General features: G+C 43.5%; 1 protein-coding gene across 3 annotated transcripts in view; it reads left to right on the top strand.

Moving 5' to 3' along the window:
• Positions 1 to 15,834, top strand: part of vps13b (vacuolar protein sorting 13 homolog B) — a 263,370-nt gene that overhangs the window by 136,422 nt on the left and 111,114 nt on the right. For 2 of the 3 annotated variants that reach the window (XM_028424569.1, XM_028424571.1), the window contains 7 exons: positions 169 to 372; positions 4,560 to 4,731; positions 6,378 to 6,492; positions 10,271 to 10,412; positions 11,397 to 11,669; positions 11,748 to 11,904; positions 12,267 to 12,378. In XM_028424569.1, coding sequence (XP_028280370.1) covers positions 169 to 372; positions 4,560 to 4,731; positions 6,378 to 6,492; positions 10,271 to 10,412; positions 11,397 to 11,669; positions 11,748 to 11,904; positions 12,267 to 12,378 — 1,175 coding nt within the window. Of the gene's footprint in view, positions 1 to 168; positions 373 to 4,559; positions 4,732 to 6,377; positions 6,493 to 9,397; positions 9,465 to 10,270; positions 10,413 to 11,396; positions 11,670 to 11,747; positions 11,905 to 12,266; positions 12,379 to 15,834 lie in introns of all 3 variants that reach the window. The other variant, XM_028424570.1, reaches the window with a different exon arrangement.

Here is a 15,834-nt window from a genome sequence, read left to right as displayed (position 1 = left end):
TTTATCTTTCAAGGCACTCGGTTGTCACAGCACTGTAGGCTTTTTATACTGAAAATGATTTGGTCAGTGTTTGCGGACATAGCTGTGTACAATAAAGCTTTCTGTGTGAATGCACGTCATTGTACGTACACTGATGTTCTTCTGCTCTCTGTTTTTGTCATTTTCTAGGTTCAGCTGTTGTACGAGCTCCTCCTCAGCTGGAGTTCCACATGGGCTCGTCTCCAGAAGCACGGCATTTTGCGTCAGACCTCCAGCATCCCAGACCCCCCTGCTGGTGCTGCTCCATCCTCCCCAGTGCGCAGCAGTGCTGGCACCGTCCTGCCTGACACCAGCACCTGCAGCCCCTCCGCAGACTTCGGCTCCCCCACTGAGGTTTGTTTTTTCTCTCTCACAGAAGAAAATATTTCATTCTGTCAGTTTAATGTGTTTTTTTTATGAATTATGGAAATAATCGGCTCGTCTACGCTGTGGTTTCTCACCTGGATAAACCTCTTGTCACGATCAGGAAAAAATGTGCCACTGCCACCAATGCGTCATGGAATTTTTTGTATTTTTTATTTACACTTGCAGTAAAATAGCTCACCATTTATTAAGTCATTCAATCACAGTCAGTATTTTTACTCCTTTCATGTTGTTGTCATTGATTTAACAAGAGATCTAAAGACTCCACCTTGCCAAAGCCCTTTAGCGTCTTTCTTCATCTGAGTCACGCTCTCGCTATTTATGCCGTTCTGATATACATAATTCTTGTATTGATTTATGGTTAAAGTGCAAATATTGTTTTTTATGGTTATTGAGTTGCTAAGTCAGTGCTAACACATGCGATTTGTGTTAAAAAAAGAATATGTTGTGTTTGGGAATGATTTCCTATCAGTGCTCGTGTTTCTTACAACAGAGCACACACTTCAGATAGGCTGTGAGCTCTGTTTGATACTTTTAAGCTGATTGAGTATAAACCTGCCTCACGATTTGGGGAAAACAATAACCTGTATTTACATTTTTTGCTCTGATAAAATATCAAACTCTGAGAATGAAGTATGAAGTGCAGCGATGCATGCAGGCGTGCAGAGCTGATGGAAACATTTCAGGCTCTTTTTTTTTTTGCAGGTCCAGCATCAAATGTTATTGTTCTTTTGTCCCAAGGTGATGCTTATCCCAGGCTTAATTCATGCAGCAGGAGTATTTTCTTGAGCCTAAAACAGTTGCAGAAGCAATGACAAGCTGGGGGTCCAAGGCCTTGGGGCCTCAACCCGCTGGGCATTGGATAATATGTGTGTGTGTGTACGGCCATGTGAAGCAGAAATATAGGATGTATAAAAATGACGGAGAGTATTTATGAGTGTTTGTGTAGTTAAGCAGTGGCAGCTAGGCTAGCATGTAATACTCTTTGACTACCAGCTCCCTGTCAGCATTGTGGGGCCCCTGGGATCGCAGTACAACCACGGTATCATGCTGCCCTGAGAGGCAATAAAGTGTATACACACTCATGAAAAAAAGTGTTTCATATGTCAACGTGCATCTGCGTCTGCATTTGTCTCGGTGTGATCAAGTGTGTTCTTGCGTCATTTGTGGACCTAGAAAAGTGGCAAGTCGTCCACAGGAGGATCTATGGTATAGTGCGTCTGTAACGGGGCCACGGTGGCCCCTGACAGCCCACTTGTCACTGTTTACCTAAGTACAAACACTGGTAGAAGTGTTTAGTCCTCTGGGAGGCTGGGTGATTGAGCAAGAATGTAGGAGCTGTTTTGATAAGTCTCAGCAGTAGTGGCAGCAGTCTTTCCCCAGCATACCCCCCCCCCCACCCACCCATCCAACCCCCTATTCCACAATTTCTTTTTTTTTTTTTTGTTCATCTACACCCATGTCACAACCCCGAATACCTCTGTCAGACAGCCCCTCCCAACCCTTTTTCCTACCCTCTGCTTTTAAATCAAAGCATTACTATATTTACTAATTAATTGTTGCTGTGTAGTGTTTATTCAGCAGGCGTTTCCATTCAGTCGCTCTCTTCTCTCTCCTCTTTTGTCTCTCCTGCCTTCACACCCACCTATTCATGCCTTTTATTTGTCTTTCCTCTCTGGAAATTCACAAGATTCTCTCATTACCCTAATCCACCTGAACCTTGACACCAAGATTTCAACCTGACCACACCTTGACAAACATTCCTTCCTAACCTGACTAAAGCCTGACCAACACCAGCCACAATCTTGACAACAGGCCTCTCTAAAAACTTACCAGCAACATTAAACATTAACGATAACAGCCTCCTGTGACTGTTGCTTCCTTTTTTTCATCTCTAATTCCTCAACCTACCTCCTTATTTACACTTTACAAAGCTTCTCTTACCAAATCTCCGTTTCTCCATCCTCCCACCTGTCCTTCCACCATTCTTTCTTTCCATTGCTCCATTTTAATCAGCCATTTTTTCTTGATACTTTCCAGCCTGCTGTTGTCTTCCAGTGTTTGGGTCTCTCTGATGAGCAAAGACAAACTCTGCAGAGAAAATAAACCCGGATCCACAGCCCGTTTACAGCGCAGAGGCCCAGGAATTAAACTGTATACTTTACAACTTGGCTTGTGGAGGTGTGGGAAAATAGCTCCCTCTTAGGATGTGTGTGTTTGTTTGGGGCCTCAATCTGGCAGCTCAGGAACGTGACAGAGCTCACCTCTACCAAAACCACACCACTATCACCTTAGTAAAACACAGAGGAAAACATCAGGTGCACAGCTCTTTAGATCTAACGCACCTTTTGTGATTTTATATCTTGTTAATTTACACTATTCTAACATGGCAGAAATGCTGGGATGGCAATCCAATACTCACAGTTTCCCTCCGCTCTAACCCATGAAAGTCAGTCTGTATGAGTATGAGATTTTTAAAGTGACAGCAGCGGTTCTGTCTGGGAAGCCGGAGCCATCGGGTGTCCGATGCTCCGGCGTAACCACGCTGCAGTACACAGTGGTCTGAGCTTCCCACAGCTCCAGCGGCTGGCTCCTGTTTCCACACATGACATTACAGAGCCTAATCCTACCGACTGGCCAGAACTGTAAACTAAACAGTCCTAACCACACACACACACACAGAAAGACACACAAGCTGTTATATTTTGACTCCTTCTCAACAATAATTAGTCCCCAAATGGCAGTTGACACTAGAATATCTCTCATTGAGACTGACTGAACACCATTACGACTGGGCTCATATTACTCACTGCCAGTCACCATTATTACACACACACACACACACAGACAGGCACTGTGCACTCAAACCCCTGCCTCGACTGTTTGGTTCCATGGAAACACATAATGACAGTGTTAGACACTTGATTGGAATAAATGCTGGTTAAAAATAAAGAGAGCTAGTGTTGTTATTTTTGTGGTGTTCCTGTAATATGTAGTGGGAAAGATCGTCAGTTAAACGGGTATGAAGATGTATATCTGTTAATGTATGTAGCTATTTGATATACTATAAATCCTCATTTCTTCCAGCAAAGTTCATCCGTGTCTTTATGGTACCTTCCTTCACTTTTCTTACTGTGAGACTGCACATGCTTCTCATCACGTTGTAGTGGTCCCCATACGCTGTGACGATGAATCTATTTTTGAATCAGCATAATCCTTAATTTATTTATATTATTGTCATCCGTTGTTATTGTGCTCTGCTGTCAGCCACCCTCAACTGTGTGATTAAATTAAATTTGCAAATTAGTGTGGGGCCTCTCATCCCTCCCCAGCTGTGGAAAGGGGACATAGTTTCCTCATCTGGATCCTCTTTAGGACACTGTAATCAGCCTAGCAGCTGTGGGCTTTCTAATTGAGATGGTTGATAACCACCTCACCAACCACAGCCAGGCTAGATAACCATGACACAATCTGTCATTAACACACTGCGATGGGAGAAGTTGTGGAAAAAGTAAAAGCCTGCAATGCCAAAACTGCAAATTGCTGTATTGTTTGTTTGCAGGCTTTTCACTTCTCCGAGTCAGCCGCACAGATACATGTTTGGAAAACACATTTACCAGGAAGAGAGCGAGAAATAAAAATGTCCCCCGTGCTGTCATTTTCAGTGCCTTGCCAAACCTCCAGTAATGAGTTTAGAGCTCACAGAAGGCAGCCTGCTCCACCGCATCCTGCTCGCCTCTCCACTTCACCCCGTACCCCCCCTATCATCTCCCAGGCTGCAAGACGTGTGTGTCCTGGTGCACTTGAGTGAAAGGAGATCATGTGGGTGCTGGTGGCTTAGTTTGGGGTTAACACCAGTGACAGCTTCACACAGTGGTCCTGCCCCCCCCCCCCACACACTGCGCTGTTGTGTTCTGCGCGGAGCTCTGCTTACCAGACACTGATGTCATCTCAGAACCAAAAGGGCTTGATAGTTGGTGGTTACTTTGTTATGGCTACGTGCACAGCGACAATGCTGTCAAACATACACATTCGCTGAGCACATGTTTGCACACATGGGCACAAGTAGAACAAATTAACCTTGTATTGGAATATCTTGTTTTATATCTTATAACTATTGCTGTGTGCTAATAGCTGAATACATTCTGGCTCCCCAGGGTGACTCTGTGCCTGCTGGAGATGATGGTCCATTCGCTGACACAGTGACTCTGGAGCAGAAAACCAGCAGCATTGGTGGAACCAGCGGGAAGGTCAGCCTGTGGATGCAGTGGATGTTGCCCAAGGTCACGGTTAAACTATTTGCACCTGACCCAACTGCCAAAAAGACAGGTACCTTTAACCTGCTATTTCTCTGTTTGTGTACATTGCAATGTTGTCAGATATAGTCATGGTCGTGCCGCTTAGCATGATCGCTCCCGCCTGTTTTTTTTGTTTTTTTTCTCCAGTTAAATGTTAAGCACTCAGAAAGGGAAGGCAGCTGCAGAGAACGAGGGGTGGAGGGAAAAGACAAATAAATAAATGGGTGATGAATCCCAAGCGAACCGCCTCTTGTCCCCTTTAGATTTACTGGGGTGATGAAAGGCTAGATTTACCTTTAATTGGTCACTGTAATATTTAGCATCTGCCAACCAGATCGCCCAGCTTAAGGTCTTTAACAGTGGAAATGGAATGTTTTGGAGGACCTCACAGAGATGGTTTTACTTAGAAACATCCTAAATAGGCATTACTTTGGATTTGTGCTTAATATGTGCCATCTGAGCTGTGAGATGAACTTACCACTGTGTGCAGAACATTAAGCATTTTATTGAAAACAAGAAATGGTGTGTGTGTGTGATTTATTAGATCCATAATATCACAAATGCAGCATTCCTAAAGATAAGTAAGCCACATATATGACTGCAGACAATCTGCTATGATGTAATATGTTTTTCAACTGCAGAGGAAATACGATTCTTGTCTTTCCAGGGGAATGGAAAAACAGCCAATCCACGCGCATTGGTCCTTGGGTATAATGTTATGCTATTATGTGTTGGAAGATTAGAGGTAAAAATTCAAACATGAGTCTCCAGAGGCTCTACCTAAGGCACAAATCAGTGATGCACTTTTTCTTTTAAGATGAACCATTTAAGGCGACTAAGGGTTTCCAGGACTCTTACAGTGAGTGGTTTAGAAAACTCATACATCAATATCAGCACTGTGTCGGAGACTGTGAGTTTCTGAGTATCTAACAACCCCTCACACAGTATCCACAATAAGGCTGGCGAGTGCTGAGTTTCAATATTAATAAGCTATTAGGAACCTCTACATTTCTCAGAATCACCACAAGGCAACAGTACAACAACAACCATAGCTTCACATGCATGAAGTCCATTTTCCCAAGCTAGCCTGTGATTGTGGGACTTTCTCAGTGGAAACAATGAGTGAGACCCAACTGTCTCAAGCTCACAGGCTCGGTTCAGTAAGAAGTTAATCAGTTCGTCTATGAAGCTTACTCATCATGCCTGCTGTTGGGTGGGTTCTTGTTTGCACTCAAGGTGCACACAGACACGCACATCCAACTTTAGGAATACACACACAGCCAAATCTTGATGATGTTCAAAATTGTGTAAATACACATTTACTCTCTCTTTCCTCTCATTACACAGGGGTTGAGGGTTCTGGAGTCGGTTGTATATAGGCTCCATCTGAGAAAATGCTTTGCGGGTTTTTACACATGTAGGCTTCGACCTTAATCAGCATAACACTGGTCCAATTTAGAAACACACTGAGCATCCTCTGAGTGGGACAAATGGTACAGGCCACATAGCCTGGAAAGAAAAGGGAGGGGGCATTCCTGGCATTCACAGTTTTGCAACTAAAGATTGACTGTGCACCAATAAGCTTTCTATTGAGTGTATGCTATGTCTTTCTACAGTGGTTCACTTCATGATCTTAAAATCTAAACATTAAATACTGTTATTTTGTTCCCTTGTTAGAAATATGTGTCATCAGTGAACTCGAAGACCTGAGCGCCTCTGTAGATGTCCAGGACGTTTATACAAAGATCAAATGTAAAGTTGGCAGCTTCAACATCAATCACTACAGATGCAGGTAAGAGGAAATGTAAATATATCAGCTTTATATCAGCAAATAACTTTTAGTGAATGTGTGTCTAAACACAGCACTGTTTTTGATCCAGGTCGCTGCTGTAACACACACACTTGCTCTCATAATCCAAAAGTCTCCACACATTTGTGTGCGCACACACTTTTACCACCAGTACCACTAACACTTCATCTGTTCCCACTTCTGCTCATATAATTTTTCGGATTATCACCTCAGCGTCCTCGTCTTTCCAGGCAGCTGTTGTGGCAGTGACCACAGACTAACAGACAGATGGACCCACTGACTAGATAGACGAGTTGAATGGATTCTGGGCTGGTCCAACTCTGACTCACAGACGTGGGGAGTTCAGTCAGTCCGTCAGTCATTTTCTCTCTTCCTGCGGTGTCTGAATTGATTCACAGGAACATTAACACGTTGTTAGGGCAGGAAAACCACTGGGCGATGTTCCACAGCATCCTTATGGTAATCTCTCCACAAGTCAAGTTCAAGTCAAAATGGGATAATTTAGCTCTGGTTTCTGCATGATGAAAGCACATGATATAGCGATGGTGAAAACTGAAAATGTGATGGAGGTTTTCAGATTTTTTCCATGTTCTTCCAGTGCCCTTATTTTTAATTTTTATTTTTTTTTCCTTGTATTTCTTTTTCTTTGCCTTGATCACATACCTCTCTGATGGAGTCAGCAGTTTCAAGTGTGCTCTGTGTACGTGCCTCAAGTCCTGCTCTGTTGGGAAGAGACCACTTAGCAGGAGGCAATTCCGCCTGTCTCAGTCTGAGGAGATAATGAAACAGCGATCTCACACTGCAGCATGTTGCATCCAGCGGACAACGTGTGTTTGTGCGCTTACAGGTCCGTGTGCCTATGCGCCTGTGTAGATATGTTCCTGTAAGTGTCTCATGCTCTGATCGAGCCAGACATTGAAAGGGAGATGGGTCTTCACGGGCCGAGTGCCTATATCGAACCCCATCATTAGCAATCAATGCTCTCACCACTGATATGATAATAGATATTGATTTTGATTTGCCAGATTTTAAAATCACCTTAGCTGGGTTCTAAGCATGTCAGTAAGGGTCAGAGAGGGACTGAGGCGATGGTTTTGGCTGTGAACCTGACTGCCTAGCAAGCTTCTCACAGACCTCCCTGCTTTTGCTGCAGTTGGTTAATTTATATTGTGTCAGGCCACATGTGTTCGATACAGTATAGAGTGTCTAACTGAGCCAGGACAGTGTCGGTGTTTAGACATTTTTAGAGCGTGAAGGTGCTGCGGGTCATTATATCTTGCTGTTGTGTTCTCCACAGGTGTGTGTCCAATTGCTTCTGAGACAGTGCCAGCCCTAATCTCTTTAGTAGACCTCTATGCCTTCCTAAGTAAATAATAAGTCAATTTTCTCATTTCTAGGTTATTTCAGTTTAATGTGCATTTAACAACATGGTCTCAACACACTTTTTACCGACCAAAGTTCTGGCAAGCAGAAGCACTCCATTATCCAAGCCAGGTTGCAGTCATGGCTGTTTAGGACACAGTGGAGGACCTCTGGGCTTCTGGCCCACTCTAATCTGTATCATCCACACATACAAAAGAGCCCACAGCGAGCAGAGTCCATATTAATCATTCTGAACAGATAATTGTTAGGTATTTCATCACCCAGCCCAGGTTATTTGTGCGCAGTGGGTCAGATCGGATCACGCTTGACAGAGAAAATGTCTCATCTGGCCCTCGCTATATCTCACTTCTGGAAAATGGATGGAAAGTTAGATAGGGCAGGCAAATATAGGAGGCAAAGACATATAATTGAATTCCTGATTGTATCAAAGATACGATGGGGACTAGAAAGGGAGGAGGAGGGAAATTACAGAGAGGGGGAGTCCACAAGGAGTACTGAATAGGTGGGCGTTGAACCCAGTGCTGTAGGTGTGGGGCTTACTTATCAAATTTAAGTGTGACATAGAGGCAGAAAAATGACAAGCAACAAGGGTACTAAAGTCCACATGAGTGTTTCCTGCTCAAGAGGAAATGAGGATACATCTTCTCCTCCTTTTTTTTAGCCAGGTAATGCTAAGCATCATTGGTCAGTTAACTGCTGTGTAACACAGAGACACCCCCCCCCCCCCTCGAAGGAGAATGGCTAGTGACAGTTCACCCCTATTCACTCTAAGGAGCAACTCACACAAATTGAAGCTGATGTCTTCCAGCTGTTCCACAAATAGCTGGGAGCAAAGGATGACTGGATGGGAGCAGAGAGAGAGAAGAGAGATGGGAGAGATCGAGAGTTGTGGGGGGTCCATATGTGTTAGTCACCCTTACAACTGAAAGGGGAGATTACAAAGAGATATTCACACAGATGCACACACACACACACACACACAAAAAGAAATTTACAAAACACATGGACCTACACACTCACCAGTAGGCCCACTTACTGAACACACAGAATACTAGCCGGGAGTAATTAAAATGGAAGGGGGTGAAACAGAAATGATGCAGATGTTGTTGAAGTTGTACATGACTTGGCATGATTTGTGTATGTGCATGTGCGTTTAAGGTTTTTTGTGGTGCTGCAAATTGTTATGTGTGGACTAGATGTTAACTTTTTCTGATTTCTGCTTTACAGGTGCCTCCTGCTGTTTAATAAATGGAAATCATATCTCAACAATAACTTACATACTTATCTTTCCCCATGTTAATACACATTTTGTATTTTATGAGTGTATAAAAGCACCATCTAAAGTTTCGGGGTCAATGCCCCCAGGCTGCTTAAAGGTTGATTAAAATGTTAGCATCAGCCTGTGGTTAGCTTTTGTAACTACAGAGATATTATCAGATGCTGCCGCAGCAGCATGAGTAGTCCCACATGCCCATTTCAAGCATCGCCTTGTGTGTCTCTCCAGGCCAGGGCAGGTCTGGCACTCTGGCAACTATGAAGGACTCATTCTGCAATGCAAGGAGACAGCTGTGGTGAGGCTTCTGTCGGCCCCAGAGCGGCCATGGCAGCCTTATAAAACTTTATATACTGTCTCTGCTGCCATTCTACCGATCTTCATCAAGACCCTTTATCTCTGCTAATGCTGGACAGACAGGAGCAAAGAACGTTTGTTTGGCTTTGGTGCAGGGTGTGTAACACCCTTAATAACAGCCATGATGAAAACAAAATTGTTTACAGTGTAACACTAACCTGTCTGTCCAGTGACAGTGTTTGGCTTAATAATGAAGCCAATGAAATCTGGTGGCAGCTGCTCTTCTCTGTGTGTGTGTGTGTGTTGTAGGAGACATGGGCCTCCATTCATTTTTTTCTGATGAAATCTCATTCTGGTGATGGTCTTATACTGGCACCTGACAGAGTTTACATTATTTTGATGTAAAATAGAAAAATGTTTATAAAAATAATATACATATTAAACTAAGTGGCTAATTCTAGAATCTGTTGTCTTTATATTGCTGGATAGTATAAGACCATTCATTCAGCTGGTTCAAGCTGGTGCAACCTACCTTAATCACTTTAGTTTATATTTAATCTCTCCAAAAACAATCTTAAAGTTTCATGCTTATCTGGCTTTTCTTCTGGTTTTGTCTTTTTTCTTCTTCTTCTTCTTCATCTTGATATCATGCGATCATCTTCTCTGCCCCCCCCCCCCCCCCCCCCCCCCCCCCCCCCCCCCCCCCCCCCCCCCCCCCCCCCCCCCCCCCCCCCCTCTCCCTGTGAATTCTTGCCTTCCCTGCTTCCACTTTCTGTCTCTCGTCTTCTTCCCTCTCCTCACCTCCAGTATGGAGGAGGGTGTTCGGAGCTCGGGCAGCTGTGGAGGAGTGGTCCTGTCTTGCACTGACAAGCTGAACAGACGTACTGTGTTGGTTCGACCCGTCAGCAAGCAAGACTCTTTCAGCCACTTCTCTGGCTTTTTCCCTCCTGTAAGAATCCAGCTCTTCTTCTTTTTGATTGACTCTGTTAAAACTCCATCAACAGTGGCCTACAATAAGTGTTTTTGTGTCCCTCAGAGATGTTTCAGAAACAAGAGCTTTGATTGGTTTTAGCAGATTTTAGTGCTTTGAAATGTACTACAGTACTACAGTTACAGCCAGTATGTGTGCTGATAATGATACATCACACCATGTCTCTGAGGAACATCGATATTTGGGTGTATTTGTATTTATTTATGATTTTAAAATGTCTCTGAAAAGGTGCAGAGATTTGTCATTTAATACATTTTGTCATTGTCCACTGTTCATGGATGTTTTCGCAGACTTTACCCTGATGTGCTCAGTTGATCTGTGTGTCTTTTGATCATTAAGCTTTTTAATTATACATTATTAGTTTCTATATTATTCTATCATATGATTGCAGGTGTGGATTTTCAGATAAACTAAAAAATATATATATTTTTAATAGCTTTATAAGGATTATTTGGTAATTTGGTATTTTGGTCTGGTAAAGAGGGTTGATTTGATGATTTAATCCAAATTCCACTGAATATAAATAAAATTGCCCTAGAAGCTTTTTTGTGTGTTGCTTCAGCTTGGCAGATTTGTTTTTTTTAGAAAACAGAGGGCTGTTTTTTGGCTGAGTCTTTTTCCGAAATGGTAAACTTTCATGGCCTCCAAACTCAAAATTTCAGAGCATTCTTGAAGGTAAAAGCTTTTTCCAAAATTATCCATGTTTAATGTAATCCATGTCTGTACCGTAAATCTGGCTCAATTTTTCTGTTAAAGATTTCAAAACAGTATTTAGACATTTGGCACAAAAAATATTTCCATTTATTCACTTAAGTCATATTATTTTTTTTTGGCTTGACCCTCATCCAAGAAATTAGACCAGAAAACATGAGCAGATATTTTGTGTCTGCCGTTGCTCTCTGTATTTATACTTGTCATCTGTTTCACTTACTGTATGGCCAGACTGCAGCTAAAGTCCTGGAGGGCTCTCACCAGCAGCATGGCTTCCTGTCAATCACCTACACTCAGGCTGTCACCAAAAATGTCCGCCACAAACTCACCACGCGGCCCGAGCGGCCGACACGCAGCTCTGCTACCACTGCCAGTCAGCGGATGGCTGCTGATCCTCTGGCAGACGGCTCACCGCAGTACCTGAGAGAAATCCTGCTGACAGCCCAGCCCTTTGATGTGGTTCTATCCTGTCCCTTACTGGCCACCGTAGCAGGAGTGTTTCAGGTAGACAAAGCATCGGTCACTTCTAATAAATGTGTAATAGGTGAATACTTATATTTATAATGAATTCATTCTTTTCAGGCTACAGTGCCAAGACGCTACAGAGAGCGTGGGAAGTCAGCAGGTCAACCAATGAGAAGCCACGCATTGACCTCTCGTTGTTTGCCTCTCATCTACATCAACACCAGTGTGATCAGGGTCTTCTGCCCTGGAGCACAAGACAAACATCCCACATCAGGTTTGAGGATTACTTGGCTGCTTTGAATGCATGGAAAACACTAGAACAATGGGACACTATTGTATCACAGGCTGTGTGTTTTTTTTTATATGTCTGTGGTGCCTGTATGAAAGTCCCTGACATGGTCATCCAGACATGACAGAGCCGCCACATTAGTATGCAAAGACATTAGCTAAAAATATTTGAGGTTCTGACAAACCAACCACAGTCATATTTACTCCTACAGAATATAAAATTATTGACGGATTGTCTAGATGCGTGGAGGTTTGTTTTGTCTGCTGGTTGTGCTGTAATGACTAACAGTGGTAAGGCTGCACTTGTAAGTATTCAGTGTTTTTTTGTGTGTGTGTGTGTGTCGGTAGATTCCCATATGAAGAAAGAAGACACGTTGGTATTAAAGCTGGGTTCCCTCAGCATGGCTCCTCAGGCTGATAACCCACTGACCCGCACTGTTCTGCGAAAAGACATCTACCAGTAAGGCAAACTTTCAAATCAACAAAGCACATACACAGCTTTAACACACACACTGCTGGCCGTAATGAACATCCACAAAACATGCTTGGTGTTGGACCTCAGATCACTTTATAAAACCTATTGTAAGGCAGGTCTATGCTCACATTGGGTATATGTGGGTGTCCATCCATCTTCTTCTGATGTTAGCTGTCTCTTGGGAGGAGGTGTTTAGGATGCAGTGGGTAACAGCACCTCATAGTGGTTAAGCTGCCCCCTGTAATGACAGAAAGCAATGAGTGACACCTTGGGGGTCCTCCGGGCCCTCCAGCTGAAACACAAGACTGTTGACACAAGCCCCCCGTGCCATGTGGATCAAAGCTGCAAGGCAGGGAAAATCTGGACGTCGGAGGGAAATAGTTCCCCACAAAACACATTTCTTTGCTATAGGCAGCTTCAAGAATCTGGATTGTGTCATAGCTGCCTCAAAACCGCAGCCCCACAGCGCGTATGTATGTGTGTGTGTGAAAGAGAGAGAGAGCAGTTGTGCGACTGGGCAGATACGGAGCTGGCAAACACATGTAATGAGGGAGATAAAAGTGGTGCCTAATGCTTTGTGCAGCTGCTAGTGATGTGAGGTGATGTAGAATAGAGAAAAGGGGAAAAAAAGAAGGTGGACAACAAAAGAAGAAGAGAGGCCACTTCTTTACTGCCTTCAGTTGCTTAAAGTGTCACATGCAGAATGATTGCATAGAGCAGCGAGGGGTAGGGGGTGGGGGTGGCGGTGGTTCCTGGGCCAATGGGTACGCCAGACAATCTGTTACCATCAAGGCAAGATTGAGAGAAACTCTCCATATACACTGTCCAGATTTTTTCCCAAAGTATCCAAGCTCTAATTTACTCATGTGATGTATTGGATGGTGGATGGTATTGATCAGTAACCATAGCTACTGTTTTGCAGGAACTCTGGGGGTATTTCCCTTATCCGCACTGGTTTCACACAGTGCACAGTGCTGAAATGTTTGCTGTTTGTTTTGGTACAAGTTTGTGCAGCTAATGGGATGGAACCGCTCTGTTTCCATGGAAATCGTGCCTAGATTTTATTTTGTTGACATGTTGGCCAGGTTGTTATCATGTCAGATGATAAATGACGATTCTGTGGGCATGGAAAATAATCTGGAGTTTTTCTCAGACTTTCACCCCAAAAACCAGTCAGACCAGCCATGCAATTTCACCCCATACTGCCCAGTTATGTTCTGCCTGCGGTAGCTAGAGGATTGGTGGCTCTGTGGCTGCGGTGCCCACATCTGTTCAGAGAAATAGATTGCATCGTATGACACTCCACCCTGGTCTGAACAGACACATGCTACCATATACCCCACCACACGTACATAGGCATACTTTACACACAGAGGAAAGTCAGAAATCAGTCATGTATTCATGCCCAAATAACCAATGAACACTAGTACACACACACTCACTATCAGTGGGCATGTGCACACACGCACACACACACACACACACAGTTACCCCATTAACCTCTGTACACAGAAGCCAAGAGCCACTTCCCTTTCTGCAGTGAAACCCAGGAATTATAACCCAACCACTCTCTGTAGTCGTTCTTCCATCCCTAACCATGCATTATCCTCACCACCTTCCCTGTTCATGCCTGCCCTCCAATTGTGGGTGATCACACTTCTGAGTCACATGATTGATAACCCTGAGATCAGGGACTCGTTGACATACTGTTCCCGACGTACATTTTATCTGCATCTGCAAATCTACATGATGTGCTCCCCCAGGTCGCATAGAGAAAGTCATAGGCAGAGTCTGTAATCATGCAAACCCATGTGTGTTTACAATCTATAACCAACTGTGGCTATAGGAAGAAATATGTCCTTGAGTCCCGGTAGCCATTTGCTGCAGTTCTGTTTAAAGTGCACCACTAATTACATCCGTTGTCATAATTGAATGACTGATCTAAGCGGCTATGCTGTTATTGTCTACTGTACATGAAATGATTGCCTCACAGTGTCTAAAACCAAGATTTACTGTAATGCCACCCTGGGAGAAGAGACGTGAGAAGAGAGGAGAGAGAAGGCTAAAATAGCCAGCTTGTGTAAACATCTTGATGGAGCATATTGTGATACTGTTTTACTAACGCCGTTCTTGCCATACTTCAAAGCTCCTCAGCTTCCCTTTACGCCTCACCATGGTCAGGCCACAGTGTGTGTTTATCATTTAGAGTAGAAGGTAAAACAAACCTGTTTGACTGTAATGCTGTAGAGCTGAGTTGATATAAACCACCAGGTTCATTTGGCAACAATTAACACTGTTTCATTCGATCATGTGATGTTCAATTTCCCCGAAGGCTTAAGGCCCCCAGCAATTTCTATACAGTGCAGAGTTATGACAGAGCTGCAGGCTTCCCCTCTTTCTCCCTCTTCATCTTCAGCTACAAGGCCGCTGTCAATTTACACAGCTGAAATCATTTTCCTGCCTTGAAAAAGCGGGCTTTTTCCAAGTGCATGAGCGCTGGCCCGGGGAATGTCCAGCATGCATTCAGCCCGGACTTTCTTGTGGTTTGGGCCTCTGTAAAATCTCACATCTTTTGCTCCCTCCTCACTTTCTTCTCTTATTCTCTCACTTTCCCTCTCCACTTTTTTCCACTTTTTCACTTATGGAACACTTAATTGAAAGCTTCTTATATGCTGGGGTAAATGGAATGTCTTTGAAATACCTCGTGCTGCTCTCTAAGGTCACAGACATATGTTAATCATGTGTCTTTGTATGAGTTAATACTGTTTTCTAATACTGACTTTTTTTTTTAAACTTCAGAAATGACATTTATTGACTTCATCTTTGCCCTCTTTCTGCCCCTGCTTCATCCATGTGTCTGCACATGTTTCTACGTGTGTGTGTGTGTGTGTGTGTTTGTGTCTTAAAATATCCTGCACATTTCCCGACATCCCCACACCTAGATGACACAGCTCTAGATTCCATCACATACTCGGTTACCTCATGGTCTCTCTGAGGGAGACTCGGAGAGCATCCCGCTGCCACAAAATATGGTTTTTGTTTTTTTGTTTTGATTAGTGCACATGGCTTCGTTTCCATGGCAACGGCAGCAAAGGCTGCTGTGTCAGTGGTGATACAGAGCCGAGTCAACATGATGTGGCTGTATCGATGGATTTTTTTTTTCACTCTCCACCTCTTTTTCATGAAATCTAACTTTTTTTTTCCTGATCTCATGTTTGTTTTCCTAGTGTTTATAACCCATTACCCCTCTTTAGTACCATTCCCCTAATATTTTCTGAACGCTGTCTCTTTTTTCCTCTTTTTTATTACCCTGTGTGCTTTCCCTTCTTTCCCCGATCGCTTTTTTTCCCCTGTTTCCCTTCTTCCTTTAAACCTTTTTAGTTTTAAAAGTAAACTGTTATCAATCTCTTTGCATGTCTAAATATGTCGTCCATCAGTTTC

Source organism: Parambassis ranga, chromosome 16 (assembly GCF_900634625.1).
Source record: "Parambassis ranga chromosome 16, fParRan2.1, whole genome shotgun sequence".
NCBI classification, from domain to species: Eukaryota; Metazoa; Chordata; class Actinopteri; family Ambassidae; genus Parambassis; species Parambassis ranga.
This window is presented reverse-complemented; position numbering and strand designations above follow the sequence as displayed.